General features: G+C 55.5%; 8 protein-coding genes across 8 annotated transcripts; 5 read left to right on the plus strand and 3 right to left on the minus strand.

The window, feature by feature from the left end:
* Positions 1-6: 6 nt before the first annotated feature.
* QBC33DRAFT_475546 (enzyme that catalyzes the fourth step in the histidine pathway) lies at positions 7-1,770 on the minus strand. The gene is made up of 3 exons (XM_060425241.1): positions 1,177-1,770; positions 787-976; positions 7-673 (listed from the first exon to the last, which is right to left on the minus strand). Exons 1-3 carry the CDS (start codon positions 1,474-1,476, stop codon positions 387-389), a joined length of 777 nt encoding a protein of 258 aa, XP_060282024.1. The 5' UTR covers positions 1,477-1,770; the 3' UTR covers positions 7-386.
* QBC33DRAFT_516690 (uncharacterized protein) lies at positions 1,771-2,885 on the plus strand (the record flags this gene model as incomplete). The annotated part of the gene is made up of 3 exons (XM_060426153.1): positions 1,771-1,990; positions 2,066-2,163; positions 2,250-2,885. The coding sequence occupies 3 exons, from the start codon at positions 1,771-1,773 to the stop codon at positions 2,883-2,885; spliced, it is 954 nt and encodes a 317-aa protein (XP_060282025.1).
* A 978-nt stretch (positions 2,886-3,863) lies between these two features.
* QBC33DRAFT_138380 (transcription factor steA 2) lies at positions 3,864-6,815 on the minus strand. Its single transcript, XM_060422095.1, has 4 exons — positions 6,350-6,815; positions 4,676-6,272; positions 4,521-4,604; positions 3,864-4,314 (listed from the first exon to the last, which is right to left on the minus strand). Exons 1-4 carry the CDS (start codon positions 6,468-6,470, stop codon positions 4,011-4,013), a joined length of 2,106 nt encoding a protein of 701 aa, XP_060282026.1. The 5' UTR covers positions 6,471-6,815; the 3' UTR covers positions 3,864-4,010.
* Positions 6,816-7,769: 954 nt separating this feature from the next.
* On the plus strand, positions 7,770-8,318 carry QBC33DRAFT_544066 (uncharacterized protein; the record flags this gene model as incomplete). Its single annotated transcript, XM_060428420.1, has 1 exon — positions 7,770-8,318. A coding segment is annotated over one exon (343 nt), but the record flags the coding sequence as incomplete, so codon positions are not given.
* Positions 8,319-13,497: 5,179 nt separating this feature from the next.
* QBC33DRAFT_138558 (uncharacterized protein) lies at positions 13,498-14,393 on the plus strand. Its single transcript, XM_060422096.1, has 2 exons — positions 13,498-13,710; positions 13,815-14,393. Exons 1-2 carry the CDS (start codon positions 13,595-13,597, stop codon positions 14,215-14,217), a joined length of 519 nt encoding a protein of 172 aa, XP_060282028.1. The 5' UTR covers positions 13,498-13,594; the 3' UTR covers positions 14,218-14,393.
* A 1,212-nt stretch (positions 14,394-15,605) lies between these two features.
* On the minus strand, positions 15,606-17,746 carry QBC33DRAFT_138568 (nucleolar complex-associated protein). The gene has a single exon (XM_060422097.1). The coding sequence runs from the start codon at positions 17,698-17,700 to the stop codon at positions 15,649-15,651; it is 2,052 nt and encodes a 683-aa protein (XP_060282029.1). The 5' UTR covers positions 17,701-17,746; the 3' UTR covers positions 15,606-15,648.
* A 161-nt stretch (positions 17,747-17,907) lies between these two features.
* On the plus strand, positions 17,908-23,743 carry QBC33DRAFT_138577 (uncharacterized protein). Its single transcript, XM_060422099.1, has 3 exons — positions 17,908-18,394; positions 18,444-22,563; positions 22,618-23,743. Exons 1-3 carry the CDS (start codon positions 18,018-18,020, stop codon positions 23,521-23,523), a joined length of 5,403 nt encoding a protein of 1,800 aa, XP_060282030.1. The 5' UTR covers positions 17,908-18,017; the 3' UTR covers positions 23,524-23,743.
* On the plus strand, positions 23,744-25,674 carry QBC33DRAFT_138575 (sodium/bile acid cotransporter). Its single transcript, XM_060422098.1, has 4 exons — positions 23,744-24,128; positions 24,236-24,421; positions 24,525-24,963; positions 25,035-25,674. The coding sequence occupies exons 1-4, from the start codon at positions 23,963-23,965 to the stop codon at positions 25,633-25,635; spliced, it is 1,392 nt and encodes a 463-aa protein (XP_060282031.1). The 5' UTR covers positions 23,744-23,962; the 3' UTR covers positions 25,636-25,674.
* Positions 25,675-25,973: the final 299 nt, after the last annotated feature.

Genomic DNA, 25,973 nt, shown 5'->3' on the forward strand with positions numbered 1-25,973 from the left:
TCATTGCTCTGCTCGTGTTCGGAAGCAGGGGGGGGTTGACGTTTTCCAGTGGTCTACAACAGACAAGTTGTTGAGGAGACAAGACTACTAAGGGGGATATCTATCTTCCACAACGAGGCCGTCTTCCCAGGGGAAAGCGGCCTTCTTACTTTGTATGTATTGGTCTGTACAGGGACACGAGAAATTACATTTGGTATTTTTTACATCTCCTCTCGCTGTGCTCATAGTGACCCCATCAATCTTCCTAACCAATCAGCTCCATGTGTAGCTCGTGGCCGAGTAGGACTACTCCGGAAACAGGCTGGAGCCCAGCACCTTCAGAAAGGGGAGTAAACGATAGAGTTTTAGACTCCGTGATCTAATCTGCAACAAGTCAAACGCCCCTCCTATCCCTTCCGCCTGTTCCACTCGACGCACTCCTCCAGCGTCACCCCGCTGCCGCCGAAGCAGTCCAGGGCGCTGCCGATGGTGAGGTCGACCCTCCCCCCGCTCAGCGCCTCGACGCGGTCCAGGTCCGCAAGGGCCCGGCCTCCGCCGGCGTAGGTCACGGGGATGGTGCACCACTCGGCCAGCCGGCCGACCAGCGCCTCGTCGATGCCCCGCTGCAGGCCCTCGTTGTCGGCTGCGTGAATGAGGAACTCGGAGCAGTAGGGCTCGAGTCGGGAGATGGATTCTGTGCGGGGGGGTCAGCTGGGGAGGCACTGGTTGGCGAGGAGGGTATCTGGGGGTGGGAGATGATAGCACCAGTTTCCTAAACCGAAGAGAAGGGTGGGGCGGGGGTCTCACCCTGGTTCACCTCCATATCCGTGATGGTCTGCCACTTGTTCATGGCGACGAACCACCTGTCCTCGCCGCGTCTCCGACAGCTGAGGTCGATGACCAGCTTGCTCTTGTCGCCGTCTAGGGCCGCCAGCACGGCGTCCAGGCGCTCCTGGCTGAAACGCCCTTCGGGGAAGAGGAAGGACGTTATGATCACCTACTGGATGGTTTGCCGTGTCAGCAAACCAAATGCCCGGCATGAGATAAAATAGTTCCCAAAGGAAGTTGACCTCATGGGCACTGCCTCCTGAGACCGAGGGTGGTGCTGGTTCGCGGCCCCAAACAAGTCCATCACAAGCCGAACCCCTAAAACCAGTCCGAAGGAAGAGGAAAAAGGGAAAGGAGAGACCAGCCAACCTTCTCAGCACCAGCCTCAATCCACTGCCGCGCGTTCCCGTCGCCGATCCCGCCGCCGACCTGCAGGCGACCGGGCCACTCGGCCAGTGCCTCTCGGGCGGCGTCGGCGTTCCCGCCACCCAGCATGATGACGTGGGCGCCGCCGAGGTCGCCGTCGCGGTACAGGCGGGCGAAGTGCGCGGGAGGGTGCGGCGACACGTGGTTCGTCCTCAGCTCCGAAGTCGCGCTGTCCAGGGTGCCACCCACGATCTGCTTCACCTGCCCGGCGTGCAGGTCGATACAGGGCCGGAAGCGGGTCATGGTTCGGCCGGTTGGGGGGGTCCTTTTGGTTGGCTTCCGGTCTTGAGTTCGGGAGGCGAACGGGCAAAGCCTTTGCCGGTGTGAAGAATTAATATAAAGGAAGTTCTCCTACAATTGTAGGTTTGTAGGGCAGAGTTAGAGGGCACTCCAAATAGATGGCGGGGTAGCAAGCATGACGCAGCTCTTGGGCAGTTAAAAAAGCAGGGGAAAAAAATTCTCCAACTCCAGTGCAAACCGAGACAACCACCACGTAGCTGCACTTCACACGACCTCTACCCCTACCTCCTGATAAACATGGCGCCAGTTCTAGGCAAACGAAAGGCGAGGCCGGTGGACAGAGAACCCGCTACCGAGCCGGAAGATGCCCAAGCCATCTTCCGGCGGCACTTCGAAGCGCAATTCAAGCCGCTGCCAGTCGCTGCTAAGCCGGCCCTGGCAGCTGGGTCAGAGGATGAGACGGACTCAGATGGGGAGGATTCCGAGTGGGATGGCATCTCAGATGAGGACGATGACGGTGAGATGTTCTCCTCCCCCTTCTAGGGAAGGCAATTTCTTCAAGACACCGCGACTTACTGACCCGCCAACGCAGAGACGGGCCAAGTGGAGATCATCGACCACGCATCATCTACGGATTCGAAGAGCGCTCTGTTGTCCTCGATGACCAAGCGGGAGCTGAAGGCGTTTATGGTATACACGCCTCTTTAAACTCCATTACAACACCATCTCCATTCCCTCAACAAGAACCTATAGGGCTAATCACACTCCGATACCAGTCCTCCCGCCCACCCCCCGACCCAACCACAGAAGCCCTCAAAGCCTCCCTCCAGAAACCCACCCCGAGCGCCGACGCCCAAGACGAAGACAGCGCCACCTTCCTAGCCAACGACCTCGCCCTCCAGCGCCTCATCTCAGAGAGCAAGATCCTCTCCGACCACAACGCCACCCTCTTTTCCTCCTCCTCCGCCTCCACCTCCGCCTCCGCCTCCGCCTCCGCCTCCGCCTCCGCGACCGGCAGGACAAGATCCAAGGGCTACGCAGGCGGCCGCCTCCGTCTGCAGACGACGGACCTGCGCGTGCGCGCCCTCGGCGGCCGCGACAGCCTCAAGGCGCTCTCGCAGCGCGGCGCGCCCATGGCGATCCGGAAGGGCATCGCCGGGGCCGCGGCCGCGCGCGAGGCCAAGCGGCGCAGGGAGGCGCGCGAGAACGGCGTCGTGCTCGAGAGGGAGGCTCCGCCGGCGGAACGGGCTCCTGCGCGTCGGACGCGCTCCCGGTCGTCGGCGGCGGTCGACTTACCCGCTGTTGGGAGGTTGCGGGGCGCGGAGCTGAAGTTGAGCAAGAGGGACATTAGGAGTATGGAGGGGGGTGATGCGGCTGGGAGGGGCCCGTTGAAGAAGAGGAGGAGGAGGTGAGGGCGGAAGGGCATGGCGTTGCCTCGGATAAGGGAAGGGCCTGGCAGAGAGGAATATACTACACGGAGCTGAGCTGTCCTTGTCAGTAGTTTGCCCCTTGATCAGCAATGCATTTTGCGTATATGTACAGGGCTATGATAAGTCCCGCTGATAGATACCCCCCCTACATGGAAATGGAAAAGAAGCAGCTAAGATACCTAGTTTGGACGTATGGGACTAACACATCGTCGTGCCTTGGCTGCGCATTCCACATCTCCTCTGTCGTGCTAGCATGTGAATGACGCCGTAATCGACTTGCTGAAACAATATTCACACCAGTCATGACTCTCCCCTCTCTCTCTGCTCCTGACGCCGCTGGCGATAAATCTCGCTAACAAAAATAGAACATAAAAAGTAAAACTCGGCTTTAGCCACTTACTCCGAAAATAGCAACATGAGAAGACGAGCAGCCAGTTTTTCGGCCCCAAGGCGCTTAACTGTGGCGGGACATCTATTTTCGTCCAGGAATAACGGGGAATAGAGGACTCTCGAGTAATGGAGAGAAGACTCCAAATCAAGCATGCATGTATCAGTTGATAAAACGGTCTCTCTATTGTTTGCTTTTTTTTTAGTTTTAGATTTGGTTATGAGAGCTTGGGTTCGTGAAATCCTCACTCGTCAACTACTCTGGTATCTCGAGCTCTTCCAATCCAAATGGGTAAAAAGTAAGCAGTTATATACAATGCATATGCCTTCCCCGTTTTGTGTGCCGTGTGCATGCGTGATTATGATCGTGATGCCATACGCACCTGAGGGCATCCGGCTCCGTTCTGTCTATGATTCGCGTTGTTGAGGGTGTCGCACAAATGGTCGTCCGCTCCAAGCAAAACGCAAGGCAAAGGTGTAGAAGTCGCTCGAAGGAAGCAGGAGAAAATCGAATAAAAGGAAAGATGCGAAAATAAAACGTCAGGCAAGACGATGAGTGATGCAGAATCCCGACTTCTGGCAAATGAAGAGTACCAATCCAAGCACCAAGAAAAACCATGCCAACCCCTAGGCCCCCCCAATAACCCCATAGTGACCAAAGAAACCCCCGACATAAACGTACAAGTGAATCGCATCGTGGTGGTTACCAGCCGAGCCGGTTTACATCATGCCACCGGCGTTGATCGGCTGCGGCTGGCTGATCGTCATGGGCATGCTCAATGTCTGAAGACTGTTGAATGTCGGCGCGTGCGACATGCTCGACACAGGGACCATGCCGTTCGAGGTCGGTGTTGCACCGTTTGCAAGCGAGTTCAGAGAGGCCGTCACGTAGCCGCCCTCCGATGTCGGCGAAGCTTCCTCGAGAGAAGCCAGTTGATCCTCGCCTGAGTACTCCTCCTCGTCTTCGCCTGACAGGTTCAGGCCCCCTTCACCACCTTCGCCGCGATCGTGGGTACGCTTGTGTCTGTTGAGTCAACGGCGTTAGTGCATGCTGTGCGACTGCTATCTTGTTCGTCCTGTGATGTTGTGCTGCTGCTGCGTGGTGACTTGGCGGTTTTGCTTCCATCTTGGCTGTTGACATGCCACACGCGCAACATGCTTGTCTTACTCATCACTCGAGAAGATAGATGACAAATGAAATGATACATCAAGGAAAGGTTAGGGGCATACTGTGCTAGGTTGTCTGATCTGGAGAATGCCTTGCTACAATAAGGGCAGATGTAGGGTCTTTCTTGTGTATGTGTTCTCACGTGTCTGGAAGTTTGGTCAGATACACGACAGGAGGTTTATGTCTTGACAGATGATGAAATGTTTCCTGGTCTTACCGCTTCAGGTGCTCGAGGCGCTTGAAGAGACGGCCGCAAGTGGGGATCGGGCACGAGTGTGACTTCTGGGGATAGGGGCCGAGCTCCATGACTGTGGCTGACCGCGCTCTGCGTACCACGTTGGCGCCGCCTTGCATCACCTGCCGTTGGTGGTGCTCGCTCATGGGCTGGCCGAGCTCATCGTTGGTGAGCTGACCGAGATCCGCCTGCTGCAGGGCCATCGGGTTCAGAGCGGGGCTGCCTTCGACCGTCGACAAGGGGGTGCCGTGTCGAGAAAGGTCGAGCAGTTCCTTGTGGTGCTGATGGCTGCCCATTGACATGCCAGAATTGCTGTAAGTCAGACCTGGGGGGGAGTTGTCCGCAGACTCGTCACCCTCGGCAGGCCCAGACGCGGATACAGACCTGCGAAGATCCGATGGCCGATGCGCCGCGGTAGCTGACGCGATCGCTGCTGCTGTGACCGACAGGGAAGGAGGGATGGATGACCGCCGTCTCCGCTGCTTGTAGGTCGGCGATCCTTCGATCACCGAGTAGACGTTGTTGGCAGGGTAGGCGCGAGAGAATGAAGGGCCAGCCAGGTTCGATGGCGGCAGCTGGATCATGCCATTTAGGCCGTTCATGCCGTTCATATGGTCCGGGATGGCGGTGTAGAGGCCAGTCTCCTCATTGGCGATGTAAGCAGGCTCGGCGCCCATGCCGAGAGCCTGTTGGGGAGGCGTCAAGGGTTCAAACGAGATACCCCTCTGGCTGTAATCCTCGTAGTGAGAAGAGACGAACGACGGTGCGGGTGAGTACTCCAACGCATAGGCGGGCATCGACGCGTGGCGCTGGTGCGCCTGTGCAATCGGGACACCGTTCTGGTTGTACTGCACTCGGGTGAAGTCAGGCTCCCTCTTGACCACCGGCTGTGCCATTGCTGGCGCCATCGCCATGGCGCCGTACGACACCATGCTCTCCAGCCCCTCTGGCAAAGGGGGCATTGACTGGGGGATCATCTGCGGAGGGGGCATCGAGTCCATGGCCCGCATCACTGGGGAGCTAGACTGCGACTGGGAAAAGGAAACCTGCTGGGCGTTGAAGGAGGAAGAATTGGTTTGTTGAGCCTTGGTGAGCTGCTCGTACAGCGACTGGGACGAATCGTACTGGAAGGACAGAGCGGGCTCGCTAACGGCGATAGTGGTGGCTTCCTGGCCCATCTTCTCCCTCTTCAGGTCCCGCTCCAGGGCGTCGAGGAACAGGCGGTCGTGTGGTACGCTGTACCAGTAGAAGACCTTCTGCTTCTTCTGCGTCCGAATGCAGTTGTTCTTGTAGAGGAAGTCGAGGAACGGGCTCTTGGGCTCCTCGAGAGAGGCATCAGTTCCCGACTTCAGATTTCGTAGGTCTGAGAAGATGCCCTCTTCGAACTTCTTGGAATTCTTAACTGGCCGACCGAAAGCTTGGAACCGGAAGGATAGACATCGCACGATATCTGTCCCCGAGATGTGGAAGAGGTTGTTCCATAGCACGCACGAGACGTATTCGCCGGTCGGAAGGAGGAACCTCCGGATGTACTGGTCTGATTGCCAATCGACTGGTGCGGAGATGAGGAAGTATTTCACTGCAGGTCATGTTAACTTTTACACACCAAGAAACGAGCGCCAGGCTTCTCCAGGCTCGGCTGCATGGGTCACTGACGATTATCGACTTGCTGCAGAGCTACCTGAGCATCGTGGGGCAGTGCTTGTTGAGCTTCCGTGCTCAACATGAAAGTCTCTGGCTTTTGAGGCGCTGCCATGGCTGCGTGTTGTGAATACATGCTGTGCAGCGGCCCTCTAGGGTCTGGGAAAGACGGGCGTCTTCCTTGCGCGTCGTTACCGGCCGAGTCGATCGAGATTTGTACTAATTATAACTCGATGAAGCGGAGGGAAACTCGTCGAGGTGAGGGCCGAGAATGCAACCCAGTTGAAACAGCCTTAGGGAGGAAAGAGACCCTTTGGACGGGTTTAAAATAAGTAAATGGACGAGATAAGGGAATGAACGACCGTGGCGTTAGGGCGCTGTGTTGCAACAAGACGCCGTGTGTTGGTGTGGGTGAGGCGCTGCCTGTGGTATAAGACTTTCAAGCGCGGTGGCTTGAATTTGTTATTTCCGTTTTAATGACACTCGAGTCCAGCCCGGGAGGAAATTTGCACGCAAGATACTGAATCGATCCAATTGCCTCAAGCGAATTGGACCCGCTAATGCGATGGACCGTCAAGGTGCAGTGACGAGGGAAAGGGACGCAAAAAAGGGGCGTTGCCTGCGTTCCGAGTGAACAGCGGGGTCCGGTTCGCAGTTGGTGGCCGAGATTCCGCAACGGACAATGCACGACCAGGCGGAGGTGTTGTCGACGTTGGTGGTGTTGTGAACACACACAGAGCGAGAGAAACAACGGGTCGAGCAGCGGAATTCAACCGTTCAGTGGGAAACGAAACCAAATCAACAGGACTTCCCAATATTGACGGGCATCAAACGGGCAAGATCTTGCGACGGAAGGTGTCTGATGTGTCGATGGGGACGAGGAATGATTTGCCCCTGGGGTCCTTGATGGGGATGCTCAAGACGGGAATGGGAGGCGAAAAGATGTGCGCGTGCGTCTTCAAGGGTAAGAAGGCGCAACGACGACGTGAGAGAGAGAGGGGCGGGGAAGAAGAGGATCCTCCTGCGACACGACCAGGGAGAAAGGGAAAAAGAGGGAGGAAGAAGAAGAGTCTTGAAAAGAGAGCTCGGAAGAGTGTCGCGAGAAGGGAGAGGGCGGGATCCGGGGGGTTTAATGATTTCTTGCGCTGGGCGGGCACTTGGGTGATGGGTGGGTGGATGCGGGAAAGCAGTGTGCAGTGGGTGGATGCGGGAAAGCAGTGTGCAGTAGCGAGCCAGCAACACAAGGGCAGGTCAAAGCAGAGGGACGAATGATGAGAAAGATGGGTGGCCGGGCCAGGGTGGGAGGGGAGTGGAGGTCGACGACGGGGGTACTTCAACCAGTCCCCACTCGGGGGGCCAGGAGGAGAGGTACGTACCGGCCTGGGCCTGGGCAGAAAAACTGACGAGAGAGGATTGGAGCGGAGGAAACGGAATGAATGAATGAATCTCTGCTCTCCTCTGCTCTGCTCTTCCCTCTCTCTTTTCTTTTTTTCTATCATGATTATTGTTGGGTACTTTTCGGGCTAGGTCTGGGCTCACCGTCTCATCTCCTATCATCTCATCGCATCTCATTAAGAAGACTGACTATTCTTGCTTTATATGCCTGTCTCGTTTTGGCTTTTGTTCTTCATCCTCCGCCCGCTCATGTGCTCGTGTCTTGGTCGAACCTGCGTCTTAATCTCACGGCGCTGCAGTTTTTAGTGCAGGTACTCCCAAACTACGCCGTATCGGTGTATGGCCTTCCCCTCGCGTCAGAGCCAGGAACGAAGGTATCTTAGCGCTGGGCCAAGGCGAGAAATGTATGTATGCAAGTGCTCACTTGTACATACATAGGTACATACATACTATGGTACATTGTCTAGCACACCGCACAGGCCAGGCCTTCGTTCCAGGGGATTGTGCAACGAACCTGGGACCTTTTTTGGTACCAGCTAACCTGTTTGTTTCCCTTCCCCTTCACCCCAAAGAGGCTGCCCGCCCTGACCCCAAAGGCGCAGTTGGTTAGGTATGGCCTGGCTAGGTAGACAGAAAATACATGAGATAAGCCGCGGTACTAGGCAGCTCAATATCAAACTGAGTGAGGCTCTTGGGGATATCCGGGGTCCCTCCTCGTGGTGTCATCCATTCTCAGCACGGTGATTGGATCATGCCCCTTCGCCAGTTCAAGTGGGTAAATAGAGGCTGTCGCTCGCTAGCTCTGTAGCTTCAGTGCAGGTCATACCATGCCCAAGCACTGGCCACCAGAGGCCGTAGTCGTAGATCGGGAGGGTGGTCTTCCAGGATCACAGATCACAGCCATCGGAGCCACTGCAGTCTGTGGTATGCAAATAACTTGTTAGCCGTTGATAGTTATCTGTGCTCCGTTACGTCTGGCTGGCCCTGGCCCGGCCACAATGCTTGCTTGAAAAGAGAATTCCTGCTGACCAGTGGCCGTGGCGGCATGGGCAGACAAGGGTTGGCGGTAGCCACGTCATGCCCACCGAGGTACCCTCAAAGTACACGTCTGAGTGCTGTCTGCAGGCGGCTGCTGCTGAGTTAGATGCAGTGAGTGAGATACGACTTGCCCTTCTTTGAGACCACTGGCACACGCGTCTAACAACTTGAATCAGCAGGGTCAACCTCGTCGTAGGGTTGAAGAGCATAAACTTGACAAAAAATGATGATGAGGGCGGAGTGAGGTTGACTAATAACCCCCAGGGGTTCATGTATGCGACCGTTGCTCTCTCCCCACGGACGGCCCCGAGTCCTAGTCAGGAACAAAGATGGAGGTAAAGTACGGTTAACTGTTACCGTCCTGGGAAAAGGGCGAAGGTTGTGATTGACACCGAATTCTCGAAGTGATCGGACCATTTGCTCAATCTGTCATGGTCGCTTCCCAGTTCCCACAGTCTCCATTTGTTCTCCTGACAGCTGCAGAGAAGAGAAATTACCTACGTCCCCTGCAAGTCTTGAACATGCCTACCATACATAGTAGGTCCGAGCAATGCTGGGAGTTGGGACTTGCAGTTCTGCCATGTCATAAATTCTGCACCAGCCTGAGTCAGTCAATGTGTGTGTCGATGTCTAAAACTTGTTGACAAAAGGGCAACGCCTATCTAGGTACCTACCTGCCTCGGGCTTTTAGAAAAACGGAGCGGATTTTTAGAAGAAAACCTAGGCGGTCAGGTGGGACCGTGGCAGGAACAAACCACGCCTGGATCTTTGTTGCTTGTTTTTCTTTTCCCCCTTTTCTCACCACGCCTTGCGCCAGTGCTCTGTGCTACAGATAAGGTACAGTAGGTAGGTACTATCCACGGGGAGCTGGAATTAACAATCTCTTGTCTGTCGGTTGTCTGTGCTGTGCGTGCTGTTGCTTGGACCTTAGTCATCTGGCAATTTCTCGCTGCTTTTTGCATCTACTTTCCTCAACTCTCGTCTCTTGCGGAGGTACAAGAGAGGAACAAGTGGATGATATTATTAGGTAAGGTGGGGAAGGTAGGATCGCGGCGAGGAAGCAGAAAAGGGAAGCGACATCCCTGGCATGGGTTGTGCCGAGCCAATGGTCGACTGACCACAATGCCCAACCCAGATTGACCAGGCCTGTCAATGTGAAACACGCCTGCCACCATGCTTCAGAAAATAGCGTTGGCACTAGAATCTGGCGCTAAGCTCTCCTTGGATTCGCCCCGCCCCCCCCCGCTTGCCCAAGCCGGCCTGAATCGGCCCTCTTGGCTGCGCCAGGGTCCAGCAGCCCAGCTGACGACACGGCAAGAAAATACACAATTGTTGCGCGGCTGGCGCTTTCTGATTCACCAGTTTCCAGCCGGACTGCAGCGGCGAAAAGAAGAGGCGGAAGCTTTCCAGCAACGCTCACCTATCCAAGATCCCACACACGCACACGCTTCGGAAGGCGTTGAAGGCTTGACGCTGTGCAAGGGTATTGTTCGGACGAGGATTGGTTACTGCTGATGGGCAACTACACCAATGAACGGACCCCAATCCGGATTCTTTGATAGAGGGCATCCCAATGATTGGTGTGTATTGAAGACTACGTTCATTCAACCAAAAAAAAATTGTTTGCTTTCTCCTCTTCTTCCTCTTCTTCGCCTTGTTTCTCGCTTCGTCCCGTCGTAGCCGCTCACTTCTCTAAGCGCTTTTACGGTTCAACTCATCTTCTGCCACTCGCATTTTGCGACTGCCGGCCTTTTCCCATGACAATAAGCCTAATTTGACTCTCCCCTGCAACAAAGATCTCCGAGCCGCGATCCTAGCTCGGAAGCTATCTGAGAGCAGGTCTCGCTCGGTATTTGGAGAGCGGCTTTATAGTAGGCTCCGCCTTGCGTACCTGGTTTCCACTACGTATTGCTCTTGCTATTGCTATCGCTATTCGCTTCCGCCCTCGCCTCCGGTGTGGGCACCTTCCGTTGAGCTGCTGAATTGCTGGATGCGACCAACCTCGTGAGTTTACAGGCCATCCTTCGCAGCCCCCAAAAGAGTTGTTTCCGCTGCCACGAAGGGTAGACGGTCCGGCCGGCATAGGCTTGCGCATCATTTGGGGCCGGTACCACTTGAGGCTAGTTCAGTGCGGCAATGGGAGGGTGAGTGGGGGATCGCAGCATGGTTAGAAGGGTCCGTTTGATCGTCCTAGGCAGCATGATCTGAAACTCGAAACTTCAGGTATCACCGATTTGGCTTGGGATTGGTCCCCTAGGCAGTTTTCCCATTCTCTGTCGCGGACATAAGCTACAAGCTATGGCTGGCGAGGCTAAATCGGGTTAACGAACATGGCCATTGTCGACCTTTGTTCAGTCGGCTGCTTGCTTACTTGCTTGCTTGCTTGCTTGCTTGCTTGCTTGTTGGTTGCGTGCTTGATGATTGATCGTCCCGCCCGGCCCTGACCTTTTTTGCATTTCTTGATCTCGCACGCCCCCAGTCCGTACCGCCGGGATTCTGGCCTGCGTCTGTATACGAATCTGTGCTACACTCGGGTCAACACCACTAGCCACTTGGTCCATAACGGATGCAGCGGATCGTTGTAAAATCTGTCTAGGTAGGTAGGTAGTTGCGATACTTTCCAGTAGCTGTAAGGCCCCATAATCTCGACTCTAGGTATATATACCTTCGTTGACGCTGAAGGATATCCAATACCGTAAAGAGTTCGCAGTGTGGCCAGAATGAGATTGAAACCCTATTTACAGACGTTCTCTCCACCATGGCGCTTGCTCTCTCTTCCCCTTTCCCCTCCTGCTGGCGGCTCTGGCCCGCCATCTGGCAACGAATGAGGGTCAATTTACATATTGTCCGATCATGATTTGAGCTCTGCACCAGTTTCTGGACTCAAAGTACCCCAGACCTTGGGATTGCTATTCATTATGGATGCATATCTTTCGGACGAATCATGAAGACGGGCGTCGTCGTGGTCCCCTCTGGTGGCTCTCATTCAGCCAAACCAAGTCCAGAGAACGGATGAGCATGGACCTGCCGCCGCCTGCAGCTTACAGGCTACACGAGAGCCACTGGACTGTCATCTTGTGACCGTTTCACAATTTTCAACCACCCATCCAATTCTCGTAGCGTAGTATCGGCTAAGCTTAAATCGAACCGCCGCAGAAGCTCTTCAGGCCACTGATTGGCCCCCTCACATCTGCCCAGCCTTCTGCTTTTAGCTCTTGGCTCGCTCTCTGGCCTTCAATTTTCGGCCAAAAATAAGTCCAGGAATAGAATGTGGTCTGCGACCTAACTGCTGGCCAGGCGACTGGCCGTGGCCGCAGAGGATGGGCCAGCTGCAATGACGAAAATACACAATGCGGCGCCAGAATCCAGCCGCCCACCGCCTGTCGTGCGTCTTCCACTCCGCAAATTCGAGATCGGCACGGCGGCTCTGCCCAATCGTGCAGTCGAAGATCAGCCTCTGCTTCCCGGCCCTGCTTCCCTGTTTGGCATCAAACGCGGGTGTAGGGAAAGGAGGGAAGGCATACGCAGTATGGTGCCGGGAGGACGAACAGGTGGGAATCGATCCTGCCAGTGGTGTCGCGGGAAGGGACATTGGAATTCTAATGATCGAGTGAAACCGATGAGCGATGTCCGAGGGGTGCATGCAAGGGTTGGGGGCCATCACGGGCGGGAGAGAGAGAGGATCTGCTCGTGGATGGGATGGAGGTGCCGTCTTCCTCTGTGGTGGCAACCTCCCGTGCTTGCTCTCTTCCTTTTTTCATGGTTTGTTTATTCGCAACTTACCCTCAAGTTGTCAACAGCCCATGCCCGATCGGTTGTTGGCCAACGCTTGAGGGTGATCTCGTGGAATTCCTGAAACACTGATGGCCCTTGCGCTCTGGGACCTAGCCCGGACCCACTCACTTCCCCTGCCATATTCCCAATTTCTCATTGGTGTACCTGGATCGTGCATGAGCCATATCCCAAATGAGGCTAAGTAAGGATGTGGACCCCTCTCTTCGTGCAGCACGAAAGACCACCATCACTGCATTCGAATGTAACCAGACGCAGGAACGGGCGAACGGGCAGTGGGAAGGTGATGATGGTGGGATGGTGATGGAGGAAAAGAGGGCCCAACGCACCTCGCAAGAACCCGGTGCGGTCGCAGGGTCAAGGCGAGTGCAGACGAATGCGGTTGCTCATTACAATGTCATGCAGGAACCGAAACAAGCGCCGCGATGGGCTAAGTTCTTCAGCGAGCCCAGCAAGGGGGATGAAACACGAGGGGGTCCGTCACATATTTTTCCAGAAGCAAGGGAACAACAAATGGGAACAACAAATGGGAACAACCCTCCACTGGCCCTGACCTCGAGCTTGAATCGCCTTGGCCCATGCATGATTTGAAATAGGACCATTGGCATTCTTGACGACGGGCAGGGATGTACAGCTTCTTCTTGTCCTGGCATGCCGATATCCGCAGCCGCCCAGGTATGGATGGATGGATGGATGCTGGACGGTTCGGCTGGTAAAGCGGGAAAAGCCCATTTGCGCCGAGAGGCATCACCAAGACCATGCAGGGCGGCAGCCATGTAGAACAAATCACATCGGCAACGCAGTCACGAAAGACGCGAGCTCGGTAGAGGATTGTTTATGCTGTCGGATATAGGTAGTTAGTGGACGAGCGAGTGGAACGTGAGCCAACCTGGAGATCGCTGGGCAAACGAACCCACCCCTTTTTCACCTTTTCTTGGGGAAAAGCGATCCGAGGCTGAAATAACGGCACGGGGTGGCATGCACAACACGGGCAGAGATGCCTTAGTAGCCTCTCCTAATGGCTGTTGACCATCGATGCTATTATCCTTCTTGTTGGCCGATGTTTCAGACCTCCTGGCACTCGCGAACGCATGCCACCACCATCTTGGCCATGTAAGCCATGGCAGACATCTCCAAGGCGGTGTGAGACCGTGAGTGTTCTGTCCATATTAGTGCTTTGACACCCCCTGGCACCCACGGCTCGATTAGTGTGGGTTGTGGCTTCTCAACTTCTCATTGACCTAGCCAGCAACAGCCATCTGAAACATGACACACAATTCCCATGGCCCTATTCTCGACACCTGGTCCTGGTCGTGGAAGGAGGCGCCTTTCGGTGTGTCACAGCGCTCTGCCCAAGGTGCTGTTGCTCCGTGGGTGTGGGGACTGTGGGTAGGCACAGAGCACTTGTCCGGCGGAAGAGATCCCTGCGCCTCTCGTCGAGGATCCCCATGTCTTCTTGCTGTTATGCTGTCGTTCACCTGGGGGCGAGGGACGGACGGGCTGGAGATCTCTGCTCAGATCCTCGAGTAACGCTGACGAAGAGACTACCCTCGACTTTCTCTACCCTCACCAGGCACCACCCTTGGCTTATGGGTCGAGATATCTCGTCTCCCTGTTATTGTCTGGCCGTTGCTAGTCCCCGGTGCCGGTCAACATGACCCTGCCAGAACCGGACTCTCAAGATCGCGGGTCATTAGCCGTCGACCTCCCCCGTCGCCGCCATGGTATCCGGCAAACAAGCCGAGGGCCCCACCGATCCCAAGATGATCGACTTCTGAAACCGCAGGGCTCCTCGATGATGTTCGCTCCCGGCTTCCATGATTGGCGGGTCTCTACGAACTGCTCCGAGAGCATGAACCTTGGACGCTCAGACGCAAGCGTCCAACCGTCCCAAATCAAGCTAGGGAGCTAAGCAGGCTGCTTTGCTTTGATGGATAGAGGTCCATGGACGCGTTCCTGAATGTCAGCCTCGCCTCTGACTGGCCGTCCGCTCCTCCCAGGAGGAGGGCATGCATGATGCGGATCCTCGCAGCACGTGGAAGACGGGGTATAGGCCCTTTAGGAAGAGAGGAAACAATGGTCGAGGGGTTCATGCGCTCGTCGGCTTGACTGCCTTTACTTGCCCATTGTTGGCGGTCAGAGGCAGTTGCATTGATAGAACCATGCGCAGGGAACTCCGTCTCTTGCCAACTGGGCCATCCCCAGACACCTGCAGTTCTCCGTGGTCTTCTACCAACGCCATTGAGGGTGTGTGGACTGCGTCTTTCATTGCCTGCCTGCTGATATCGAGATCTCTGTCATGACCAACGGCCTCGTAAGCCTGATGCTGCAGGGCATTCGACTCGGGCTGTCTTTCTTTCCGGCGTCGTCGAACCGTGTATGATCCATTTGTACTGATCCATTTGTACTTACAGTTAAGGATCTTTGAGCGAGGATGCGCCAGTGCCATTCCCATGAGCTACCATAACCTGGTAATGGAAGCATATCCCACTCCAATACTCTGCTTGGGTTACACTGACGTCCTTCTCTCCGCACGTGCATGCTTCCCTCGCAAAGCTGCCGTACCGTCTCCTTGCTGCAAATCACCCACTAGCACAGCACCGCTTATCCCCGGGCACTTCCCCATCTATCCGAAGAGCGGGACCCGGGCGCGATGCCTAGTATCGCTGGAGATCGTCCGCTTCTAGCGTTTCTCCAGAAGAACGCCCCAAGGGAGCGTCCGCAAGCCGTACTATGTAATCCTGCTATCAGTATATCGGCTTGGTTGTTCCTTGCTCTAGACTCCATAACATTTACGACTCTGTCTTGGTCCAAGACTTCCATAGACTTACTAACGACTGTGTTAGGAACTTCCAATAGCTCTGGCAACCCGAACAAACACTTGGTGTGGAGGTTAGAGGCTTATATTCCTCCCATGCCACTCCATCGTAGAGAACAGGAGGGCTACAATGGCCTTTATTTAAGAGACAGGAACCCGAAAAAGCACGTTGTTGAAGTAGACTAACTCGCCGTGAGGGCTTTATTTAAAGAACTCTGAACTAGTGACATTGACCACGCTCCGTTATGCCATGCAATATCATCGACCCATCTCAACTACTAGCCAGAGTCTTCTCCAGCATCTTGATACCCTCCCGGACCTTTGGGCAGTAGTGCCTCCTCAAGATCTCGCCCTCCCAGATCGTCGTCGCGAACGGATTGCTGGCCTCGATGCTCTGACTCAGCGCGTTAAAGGTCCCGTCCCCCTTCCTCTCCTCCGTGTTCCACAGCGCCTTGATCTTTCTCCCGTGGGTGTTGGCCACGTCGTCCAGCAGGGCGAGGACCGCCTGGCAGGACTTCTCGGGCATGTGCAGCGACGCCGACATGAGCTGCTTTGAGAAAGCGGCCAGCCGCAGCGGGGGCACGGAGCGGATGTTCCAGGGCGGAAGGAGGACCGCGCTCAGGCACCTGGTGATCAGCACCGTCATGGTCTCGAGGTTGACCTTGTTTTTCGCCGTGTTGTAGGCTGGCATGTCGGGATCGGGCAGGTGGAGGGACTTTGCGTTCAGCTCCAGGTCGGGGTTGACGGACATGGAGAGGAGGCCCCGATAGAGGTGAGTGGTGAAGTACGAGAGATCCAGGTGCAAGTCTGCCCGAGCATTGTGCGCATCCTGGCCGGCGAGAAGCGCGAAGGCGGTAACGGTGCAGAGGAGAGCCTCTCGGCTGGGATTTCGGACGACTGGGATGCTGTCATCGTCATCCTCGTCGGACTGCTCCCCCTGGTCCTCCATGTCCTCGTCGCTATGGCGGATAAGATCCTTCAGAGCCTCGAGGAGGTCTCCGAAGAAATCCTGATTGATGAGGTGGGCATACTTGGCGAGCCCCTCGAGAGTGGCACCCATGAGCTGGGGAGATCTCACTTTCAAAATGCGGAAGTAGGTGGCGAAGACCAGCTTGAGGGTATCGGATTGCATGCGGTCCCGTTCCTCGTGGCTGACCAGTGCATCGGCCTGGGCCATGTCCTTCTGGAGTGCCTTCTGCTCCTTGAGGTCCTTCCGCAGCCTCTTCGTACGGAACTCCCTCTTCTCTTTCTGCTTCTTCCCCTTTGGAACAACCTCTCTTGTCGGGCGATCCACGCTGTCCTGCGATGCCTTGCCCGAGAACTCGGAAAGAAGACGCAGGTGGAGGAAGAGGTTCAAGACGCTCTGGTCCGTTCGGTAGTCGCGTGTCTTCATCATTTTCGACAGGAGAGAGACTGCTTCCAGAGAGGGTCTCCCCTCCTCATCTTCCCTAAACAGGGTCTCAATAGCATCCCGGCACTTGTAGAATGTCTGATCTGGCCTTCTTGAGCTGAGCTTCCTCACGAGGATCCTCAAGAGCTCATTGCGGAAGTTGAAGTGGGGAACCGCGTTGAGCAATGTGCAGGCGCAAGTGATGGCAATTGTTGACAGATCCTTCCCAGCTTTCACTTCCTGAGAGTTTGTAGACCTGGATACTGCATATTGTGCAAGCTCCTTGATATATCCCTGATACCCAGACACAAGAGCCTGTTCGTAAGCCCGTACCACCTTCACATCCTTGGACAGCTTCTCCTCAGCAGGGCTCTCGGAGGCGGGACGTATCCGATAGCCCGGGATCACGTCCCTATACACCGCCATTTGGGCGACAAGGCAGATCTTCTGGACAGCGGGCAACTTGGACTGCCCCAGCCTGGCGAGTGCCTTGAAGGCTCCCGGGTGCTCCTCCGGGTTTTCGTTCAGCTGCGTTGCCAACTTGGCAAGCTCCTCCTGGGCCCTCCGGACCTGCTCACGGGCCGGTAGCTGAGGCGCTTCCGGCGCAGGTTTTAGGAGGGCCTGGGCTGGTTCGGCGGCGTCCTCCCCGTCGCTCCCAAGCCAATCGGCATCGCTCTTTACAGACGCATCGTCATCATCCAATGTCTGGAGGTGTTCAATGCGGCCATCCGACGACTTGATAGGCAGCCTGGTGCTCTCCTTATCCTTCTTCTTGCCTTTTCTGGGCCGGGATTCGTAATCTTGCTCAAGATTCCAGCTGGCAGCGTTCGCCAGGAAAGCTTTCTTGAGCTTTTTGGAACTGGCTTTGGGGGCATGTTCATCGTCTGATAGGGGTGGGGTCAGCTTCCGCCTCTTGGAAGGTCTTGAAGCCATGGCGTCGATATTTTGCGGCCTGCCCTTGAAAATTCTCCCAAGTTTCTGCAGCTCGTGGCTCAAGGGATGGAAATTTTGGCCAGGGGATGTTGAATAGTGGGGTAGGCTTTCTTATCAGGAAGGCGTTTGATTGGATAAATCTCTTATCTATCGGGAAAACTCCTCTCCGACCAAAAAAATTCAGGTCAGGTCCATCCATAAGTTTCCCAGGCCTCGTCTTAGTCCCCGCGCCTGGATGAGCGAGAACTTCCTCTATATTCTCGTCACAGATACAGAAGGAGTTGGTTGACGAAGCCATTCGGAGGCTTGCGAACAATATGGCGACCTCACTGGCTGCGCAGCTGGCGCAGATTTCTGCCAACTCGAAAAATTCGCTGAATATCAAGACACAAAGAGCGGCGCATTCCAAGTCCCTAATCTTCGAGCCGCGGGTCGCTACGGGCCAGAGCTTTCAGACCATCTACACGGTCTGCCACGATGGTTTTGAAGATTTATGTCGCCTGGACAGTCGGTTTACTCAATTCAGTACCACCCTGTTCAGTGAGCAGAGCCAGGATGAAGACCGCACCCAGTTCACAGCTACCGAGAATGAAATGTTGGACAAGAGGATCGATGCTTTTCTCCGCCTTGCTGGGGGGAGGTTGAGACTTATGCCCGCCATTAAAGCAATTGAGTGGCTCATTCGAAGATTCCGGTACGTATTAAAGGGTCGTGTTCAGGGGATTATTCTGACATGGGGATAGGATACATGAGTTCAACACGGCGAGTCTCCTTGCAACTTTTCTCCCATACCATTCGATTCCGGCATTCGTCACCTTGATGTCCATATTACCACCGATCATTCCGCCCCAGTACAGGTTCCTCGACCCATACATCCGGTCTCTCACTGCACCTCCTCGAGCTGCCATCGTTCAACAGGCAACCAGCCGGCCCGAGTTGCTCTTGTCCATATCCGCCTACACTCTCGAGTCATGTAAATCGCAGCTGGACTACCCGGCTTTGATATCTTTCTGGGGAGGGATCATGACGGAGGCTGTCAATGGCATGCTTGACCGGATGAGGTCCGGGAGGAGAAGCATTCAGGCGGAAAATGACATCGCCTTGCTCCAGCTAGTAGCGCCGATTCTCAGCGAATCACTAGTGATGAAGAAAGTCCCTGGAATTCAGATTGCGAGCTACATGGTTGTGGCGGTCCTGACCTCCAAGGGAAATCTTGATGACGCCGCCCTTTCGGCCTTTATGGAGCAGCTTGTTCACGGCTGGACAAGCGAGACTCTGCGGCCCGGGCTCATATGCCTATCGATCCTCGCTCAGTACCGCTCCACAAAGCCACTTCCTGGGAAAGTCGCCAAGTCGCTTTTAAAGGTGCCTGATCTCATCGAGAGCCTGCAGACCATAGGCGAAAACTATCGAGTAGACAAGCTCGCTAGTGGACTTACCCTTGGTCTGATCGACAGGCTCTACAAGAAAGGAGACTCTCGAGTGCTGCCTGTCGTCAAGTCGATTCTCTTGGGTACCATTCTTTCGGAGAAGCAAGTTCGGACAGCCTATAAGGCACTTCTAGTGGCGGCCCACCGGATCGACGATGAGACCGACCAAAGCGGACAGATACGGAAGCAACTGGGATTGGCCCTGGTCATGCTCTCCCAAGAAGCTGGAGAAATAGGGGAAACAATACGACAGACCATTGAGGAAGTGGATTTCGACATCGAGGAGTTGGAGCTGAAGTTGGAAATGATAGTCCGCCCCAAACCTGCCATTGAGGGACGGCCATCAGATGATGCCGCGATGAAGGACGGCGATCTGGCCACACCCGCTCAAGAAGACTTGGATGGCTCCCTCGAGCGACTGTCTCAGCAGAGTCGTTCTGTGTCTGATTGTTTTTCTCACGGCTCGGACACATTGTATGGCGAGCTTTACTCCCTGTTCCTCTCCTGCGCCTCGACCCGAGATAGCCTTGTCAAATTTGACGAAGCCCCTATTCTATGCCGATCATCTACCCCGACGGACGCTTTTTATCTGAGCTTCTACATCCGCGTCTGGTGTGGCCCCTACCCGACTTTGGCAAGAGCTACAGCCCTCGAGCAGGCGAAGCATCGACTAAAGGCCGAGGACTGCGCGGACGTGGATTTCCAAGCCATTCTTCCCTATTCCATCGCTGCTCTACGAGATCCAGCTAAGAAGGTCCGCCGGGCCGCTGCAGAGCTCATCGTTGCCTTGGGAACCTTGTACCCGGAGACACAATCAAGAAAAGAGCACCGCTGGGCCTCTGAAAACGGGACAATAGGAAAGGCACAAGCGATGGACTTTGGAGCTGCGCAAAGTTTAATTCACAGGATTCTCATCCCAGCCCTGGAAGAATGTATCATTGACCATGGCCACATCTCCGTAGCTCTGAAGGATGGCCTGTACGGCTCAAAACCGTCTTCTTCAGAAGCACAGCCGGGCAAGAAACATACGCACTCGCTTTCTCATGCGACGAGGCTGTCGATCATGAGGGCGCTGTCAAGTCACGCTATCTGTACGCCATTCCTCTTGGTTAAGGTCAGGCTGCTCGATGCCCTGAACCAAGTCCGGAGCATCTCAGGTACCTCACGCACACAACTCTTGCTTCCCTTGCTCCGATGGTGGGCAGGCCTCGGTCAAGATGGTGCACGGAAATTTGCTGCCCGCGAGGAGCTCGAGGAAGCGGCGGTAGATTCTGCGTGTGTGGATATCGTGGATGCCAATGATAAACCAGGGCTTGATGTGCTCTTCGACCTTGTCAAGACGCCACAAGTTACGGAACGACCTAATTTCCTGCAGAGCATCTTCTCAAGGATACGAAAGATGTGGCCGTCGATGAAGGGAGACACGAAGTTCTCTACTGCGCAGACGATGTTGCAACTCTCTCACGAAGCGTCTCAAGCGTCACCGGGGCAGAATCTAGTCTCGATCGAGTCAGCAGACCTTCTTCGGAACGTTGATTTGACAACAGACATTCTCCTCGAGTTCCTAGAGTCCTGCAGAGATTCCACCAAAATCGCGACAGAGATTCCCGCGAACAAGCGCCGGCGGGTCAGCTCCTCGGACCATAATCGCAGCATCAACCTGCAGAGCACGCCCGAGACCAGGGCCCTCCTGAACAAGATCACCTTCGTGCTAGAACTTATTCAGGGGTCCAAGCCAGAGGATCACCCGCAACTGCTTCACAGTCTCTTTACGACTCTGTCAGACCTCCAGTATCTTCGGAATCTCGTCGGTTCCGAACTAGGGTATCTTCAGAACCTGGTTCTCAGCAGCCTCCTTGCAATGATTCCCGCCTACAAGAAAAACAAGAACCTCCAGATCGATGCCTCTGTTGGGCATTGGGATGTCTTGGTCACGTGTATCCAGAGGTCTTCGAGTCCCGCGGTGCAAAACGCAGCGCTTCTCCTAGTGGCAAGTTTGGCGAAGACAGCGCCGGATGTTGTCCTCCACAGCGTTATGCCCATCTTCACGTTCATGGGCAGCTCGGTCCTGAGACAGGCGGACGACTACTCAAGCCATGTGGTCAACCAGACCATCAAGGAGGTCATCCCACCCCTCATCGAGACCTTCCGCAAGAGTCGTAGACCTTTGGTTGCGAGCGCCTCAGAGCTGCTTTCGAGCTTCGTGGTCGCCTACGAGCACATTCCTTCTCATCGCAGACACGTATTGTTCCTGTCCCTGGTCGAGAATCTGGGACCACACGATTTCCTCTTCGCCGTGCTTGCCATGTTTGCGGATAGGTATGGCACGACCGACGACATTCTTGGATTCCTCGTTCAGATCATGGACTCGTTCAGTGTCGAGATACAGCTGCAGAGTCTGGTCAAGTTGCTGGATTTGGTCCGCGACATATTTAAGCCCAAACCAGGCCTGTCAGCTGTGTTGTTGGAAAGGAGCGACGACAGCGAGCAGGAGTCCCAGAAGATCGCACTCAAGGAACTGACTCTTCTCCCGCACCTCTTGGGCAACCGCCGACTCAAGGCCGAGATTGCCAAACTCGCCGAACGGGATGACATGGAAGCAGCGAAGATGCGGGATTCCTACGCCACTCTCCTGGAGGATATCCTAACACTGGCCGACGTGGTGAAGACCAAGAAGCCGCTTTACAACCGGTGCGGCGATGCTCTATCTGGCCTCCTGAACCTGCTGTCTATCGGAGAGTTCATCAAGGCTGTCGAGAACCTCCTTGACCGACCCAACGTTGCCCTTCGACAGAAGGTGCTGCGAGGACTGGAAATGCGCGTGGACAAGGAAGGGACCTCGGACCCCAAGTCGAGGACTGCTCTGTTGGCATTCCTGCCGCAGCTGACAGCCGTCATCCGCGAATCGGACGATGTTCACTACAAGCATACCGCCATTGTGTGCGTGGACAAGATCGCCGAGAAATACGGGAAGAAGGATATCGAGGCTGTCACGGCTGCTGCCGCTACTATTGCGGGTGACCAATGCCTGGGACAGTCGTTCGACCGCCTCCGGATCATGGCTCTTCTCTGCCTGGCCTCCCTGGTCGATGTGCTACAGGACGCCATCGTGCCAGTCCTGCCATCCGCCATCCCCAAGGCCCTAGGCTACCTAAGAGAGAGTCTTGAAGGAGAGAAGGTGGACGTCGGGCTGCACAATGCTTCTTATGCCTTCCTTACCTCGCTAGCTCAGCACTTGCCTTACATGTTCTCGGGCGCATATCTCGACGAGCTCTTGGTCTGCTCCAATATCTCAGCCGAGGCAGGGTTGGATGATGAGGCTGATGAGAACCGACTACAATGCCTTAGACTCCTGGCCAGGCTGGTCGATTCAAAGGCCATGTTCACGGCACTTGAACATAACTGGACCAAGGCTGCGGATTCTGGCTTCTTGGTAAGTGAACGGCTTCCATCGAGCGATAGAGCGCGCGTACTAATGAACCTGCAGGCTCTGACGGAGTATCTCCAAATCCTTGGCCTGAGTCTTGACAAGCATCCTAAATCGGCCATTGCGAAGAACATCCCAGCCCTGAGCGCCATCTTCATGAGTGCCCTGGATCTGCGGCGCCGGGATCCCTACAAGGAAATTACGGGTGGACAGGCAGCGGCAAGCCTGAAAGCCATTGAAGACACGGTGAACGAGGCCGCTCTCAAGATGGTCTACAAGCTCAACGACGCCGTATTCCGCCCCATCTTCACGGCGCTCGTGGACTACTCTGTCTCGGGAATACCCAAGCAGGACCGCATGGGCAGGATCCTGCGCCAGGAGAGCGTCTACGGATTCCTGTACGCCTTTTTCGACAACCTCAAGTCGATCGTGACCAGCTACGGAACATACGTCATCGACGGCGCTGCGGCGATACTGAAGGAATCGAACCCGAGGAACGCCGAGGAGAAGGAGCTGTGGAGGCGCGTGCTACGGACCCTCACCAAGTGCTTCGAGCACGACCAGGACGGCTTCTGGCAGGCGCCGTCGCACTTCAGCGCCGTCGCGCCCGTCCTCGTCCAGCAGTTCGGGCACGCGTCGGCGGTGGACGTCTCGGAGGAGCTGGTCCCGGCCATCGCCGAGCTGGCCGCCGCGGCGGACTCGCAGGAGCACCAGAAGGAGCTCAACGGGTCGCTGCTCAAGCTGCTGCGGTCCGAGCAGGCGGCGGTCCGGCTGGCGGTGGTGCTGTGCGAGCAGGCGCTGACCGACAGGCTGGGCGAGGACTGGCTCTCGATGCTCCCCGAGATGCTGCCGTTCATCAGCGAGCTGCAGGACGACGACGATGAGGTAGTGGAGCGGGAGACGCACAGGTGGATCGTCAAGATCGAGGGTATTCTTGGCGAGAGTCTAGACTCCATGTTGCAGTAGAAAGTGTGGGTAGTATATGTGCGTGCTGCTGTCGAGGTGCAGATTGAGAATAAAATAAATGTCGCCAAGGGATGAAGAAGATATGTGTCGTTCTGAATTACCAGTGTTGTGGAATGCCCATATTAAAAAACGTACACAATGACGGCCCAAGCCGCTTCCCAAACCCCTTGTACAACCCGAATGTCTCGGCCCCTTGCCTCCCGACATCGGGTCGCTGTTAGGTGGCAATAACACGGCCACGAATTCCAGCTCGCCCGATTCGGCGCATGGCGCCGGCGATCTATCCGCTGGCGTGCATCACGCCGGCGATTGCCCCGGAGCTGGAAACAAGGGTGTGATTTTTTCACCCAAGTTATATAGTTTTCACCTTGGGCTAGTGTCTATTACCCCCCATGTCTAAAAGCAGACACTATTTGCTGGATGCTCCACGTCGCCGAGTATGGCTGACGACTCCTGCGACGATGACCAGCCTCGGGCACAGAAGGGAGGAGAGGGGAAATCCAACAGGTTCTTTTCCGCGGTTTCGAAGCTCTTGAAGTTCATCCTCGCCCAGTGGCTTGTTATTGGGTTTGGTCTGAGCTGCCTGCTGGCGTATTTTTTCCCCAGTAAGTACCTGAACGAGTTTATTTGATCGACTCCCAACGGATCCAATCCTACGTCAAAATCTCGCTGGGATGGAGGCTTCAATTGGGTGACTGACTCACTCCTGCAGATGTGGCGGCACATGGCGGCATCATCAAGTCCGAATACACCATCCTATACGGCGCAGTGGCGTTCATCTTCCTCGTCAGCGGGTTGCAGCTGTCGCATGAGAAGCTGTTGACGAACCTGGCGAATTGGAGGCTGCACATCATCGTCCAAGGAGTCAGCTTCATCCTCATACCCGTGATACAGTTAGGTTCGTTTGATTGTTTGATTGTTTTGCAAACCCTTTCCTTCTACATACCCTCCTTCTCTCCTTCCCTTATTTGGGTCCGCCTAGCACGATTAACAACCCCCAGTTATCATCCGAATCATCATCGCAGCCGGCGACCTCCATTCAGGGGCCATAGATGTCAGCATCCTAGTGGGTATGGTCGTGGTGAGCTGCCTGCCCACGACCATCGCCTCCAACGTGGTCATGACCCGGGCGGCGGGCGGCGACGACGCGGCGGCCATCATCGAGGTGGTCGTCGGCAACACGCTGGGCTCCTTCATCTCGCCGGGCCTGATCTACGCGTTCCTGCCGCCGCAGCCCGTGTTCGACGCCTGGAGGCCCGCGTCCCCGAGCACGCTCAACCAGATGTACGCCCACGTCGCCATGCAGCTGGGCCTCAGCGTCGTGCTGCCCCTGGCCGCGGGCCAGGCGATCCGGTGGTTCTGGACCGAGCAGGTCATGTGGGCGATCGAGAAGCTCTACATTGCCAAGGTGGCGGCCTTCTTCCTGATCACGCTTGTGTGGTAGGTTTTCTTACTGGAGCCCCAGTGGTCCAGCTTTGCGACCCCCCCCCGACTGACCGTGGTTCCCACAGGACGACGTTCTCGGGGGCCTTCAAAACGGGGGCCTTGTTTCTCCTGCCGTCGGGATCGGTCATCTTTAATGTGTTTATCAACGTCGCCACCTACATGATCTTCACGGTCGCCTGCTTCTCCATCGCCAGGCCACCGCCCAAGGTCATGGAGGTGGTTAATCGCAACGTGGCGGACTCGCGACTCGGGAGGCGTCTTCCGGCAATCTTACGGAGGATGGTCACGGTCAAGCAAATGAGCAAGGAGCAGACAGTAGCTATCTGTTTCTGCGGTGCTGCGAAGACGACCAGCCTGGGGATCCCGCTCGTGTCGGCCATGTGGAAACAGGCGGATGACCTTACCAGGGCATATGTTCAGATTCCGGTGCTGCTGTATACCATAGAGCAGGTGTTCCTGGCGCAGATGTTGGTGTATTTCTTCAAGTGGTATCTTAGGAGGGATGAGAAGGCTGCTGGTGCCGACGAAGAAACCACTGCTAGAAGCAGCACCACCGCCCCAGGAAGCGAGCCACATATTTCCAAGGAGGAGGGAGAGGGAATCGGGAACTTTAGAGAATCGGCGACTGAGATAGACGGGGGACAAAACCAGAAGCTTCATGCTTGACGTAGAACTATATCAGCCATGTTTAGACTCTCATCTTCCTACCGGTCGTTCGTGCCAGCTCATCCTATCGCACACAACGTAGAACGCCAGGTCACTCTTCGTCACCAATGACGAATTGAGATAATACCCAAACGTGAAGCTGACAGACAATTGCACGATTGGACTGATTTCGAATGTGCCAAACAAGTCCAAAATAAAAATATAAATGAAGGTCACCTGCGTTGCTTGGATCAGAACCAAGAGTGATAACCCCTACACTACAGGACCATGTTCAGCGCTTAACGATATAATGAATTGTACGGATCCGTATATGCAAATTGGTCGTAATATAGCCCCAC

Source organism: Phialemonium atrogriseum (assembly GCF_030411735.1).
Source record: "Phialemonium atrogriseum strain 8032-3 unplaced genomic scaffold QBC33scaffold_18, whole genome shotgun sequence".
Classification (NCBI taxonomy): domain Eukaryota; kingdom Fungi; phylum Ascomycota; class Sordariomycetes; order Cephalothecales; family Cephalothecaceae; genus Phialemonium; species Phialemonium atrogriseum.

Bases quoted from the DNA above. Each gene is read 5' to 3' on its own strand.
- QBC33DRAFT_475546 (XM_060425241.1), bottom strand. From the start codon at position 1,476: ATGACCCGCTTCCGGCCCTGTATCGACCTGCACGCCGGGCAGGTGAAG. The intron at 977-1,176 runs GTTGGCTGGTCT...ACCATCCAGTAG, and splicing joins TTGAGGCTGGTGCTGAGAAG to GTGATCATAACGTCCTTCCT. The intron at 674-786 runs GTGAGACCCCCG...CCCCCCGCACAG, and splicing joins GGATATGGAGGTGAACCAGG to AATCCATCTCCCGACTCGAG.
- QBC33DRAFT_138380 (XM_060422095.1), bottom strand. From the start codon at position 6,470: ATGTATTCACAACACGCAGCCATGGCAGCGCCTCAAAAGCCAGAGACT. The intron at 4,605-4,675 runs GTAAGACCAGGA...CCAAACTTCCAG, and splicing joins CGCCTCGAGCACCTGAAGCG to ACACGTGAGAACACATACAC. The intron at 4,315-4,520 runs GTATGCCCCTAA...TTGACTCAACAG, and splicing joins AGATCAGACAACCTAGCACA to ACACAAGCGTACCCACGATC.
- QBC33DRAFT_138558 (XM_060422096.1), top strand. From the start codon at position 13,595: ATGCTATTATCCTTCTTGTTGGCCGATGTTTCAGACCTCCTGGCACTC. The intron at 13,711-13,814 runs GTGAGTGTTCTG...AGCCAGCAACAG, and splicing joins CTCCAAGGCGGTGTGAGACC to CCATCTGAAACATGACACAC.
- QBC33DRAFT_138568 (XM_060422097.1), bottom strand. From the start codon at position 17,700: ATGGCTTCAAGACCTTCCAAGAGGCGGAAGCTGACCCCACCCCTATCA.
- QBC33DRAFT_138577 (XM_060422099.1), top strand. From the start codon at position 18,018: ATGGCGACCTCACTGGCTGCGCAGCTGGCGCAGATTTCTGCCAACTCG. The intron at 18,395-18,443 runs GTACGTATTAAA...ACATGGGGATAG, and splicing joins TGGCTCATTCGAAGATTCCG to GATACATGAGTTCAACACGG. The intron at 22,564-22,617 runs GTAAGTGAACGG...ATGAACCTGCAG, and splicing joins CTGCGGATTCTGGCTTCTTG to GCTCTGACGGAGTATCTCCA.
- QBC33DRAFT_138575 (XM_060422098.1), top strand. From the start codon at position 23,963: ATGGCTGACGACTCCTGCGACGATGACCAGCCTCGGGCACAGAAGGGA. The intron at 24,422-24,524 runs GTTCGTTTGATT...AACAACCCCCAG, and splicing joins CATACCCGTGATACAGTTAG to TTATCATCCGAATCATCATC. The intron at 24,964-25,034 runs GTAGGTTTTCTT...TGGTTCCCACAG, and splicing joins TTCCTGATCACGCTTGTGTG to GACGACGTTCTCGGGGGCCT.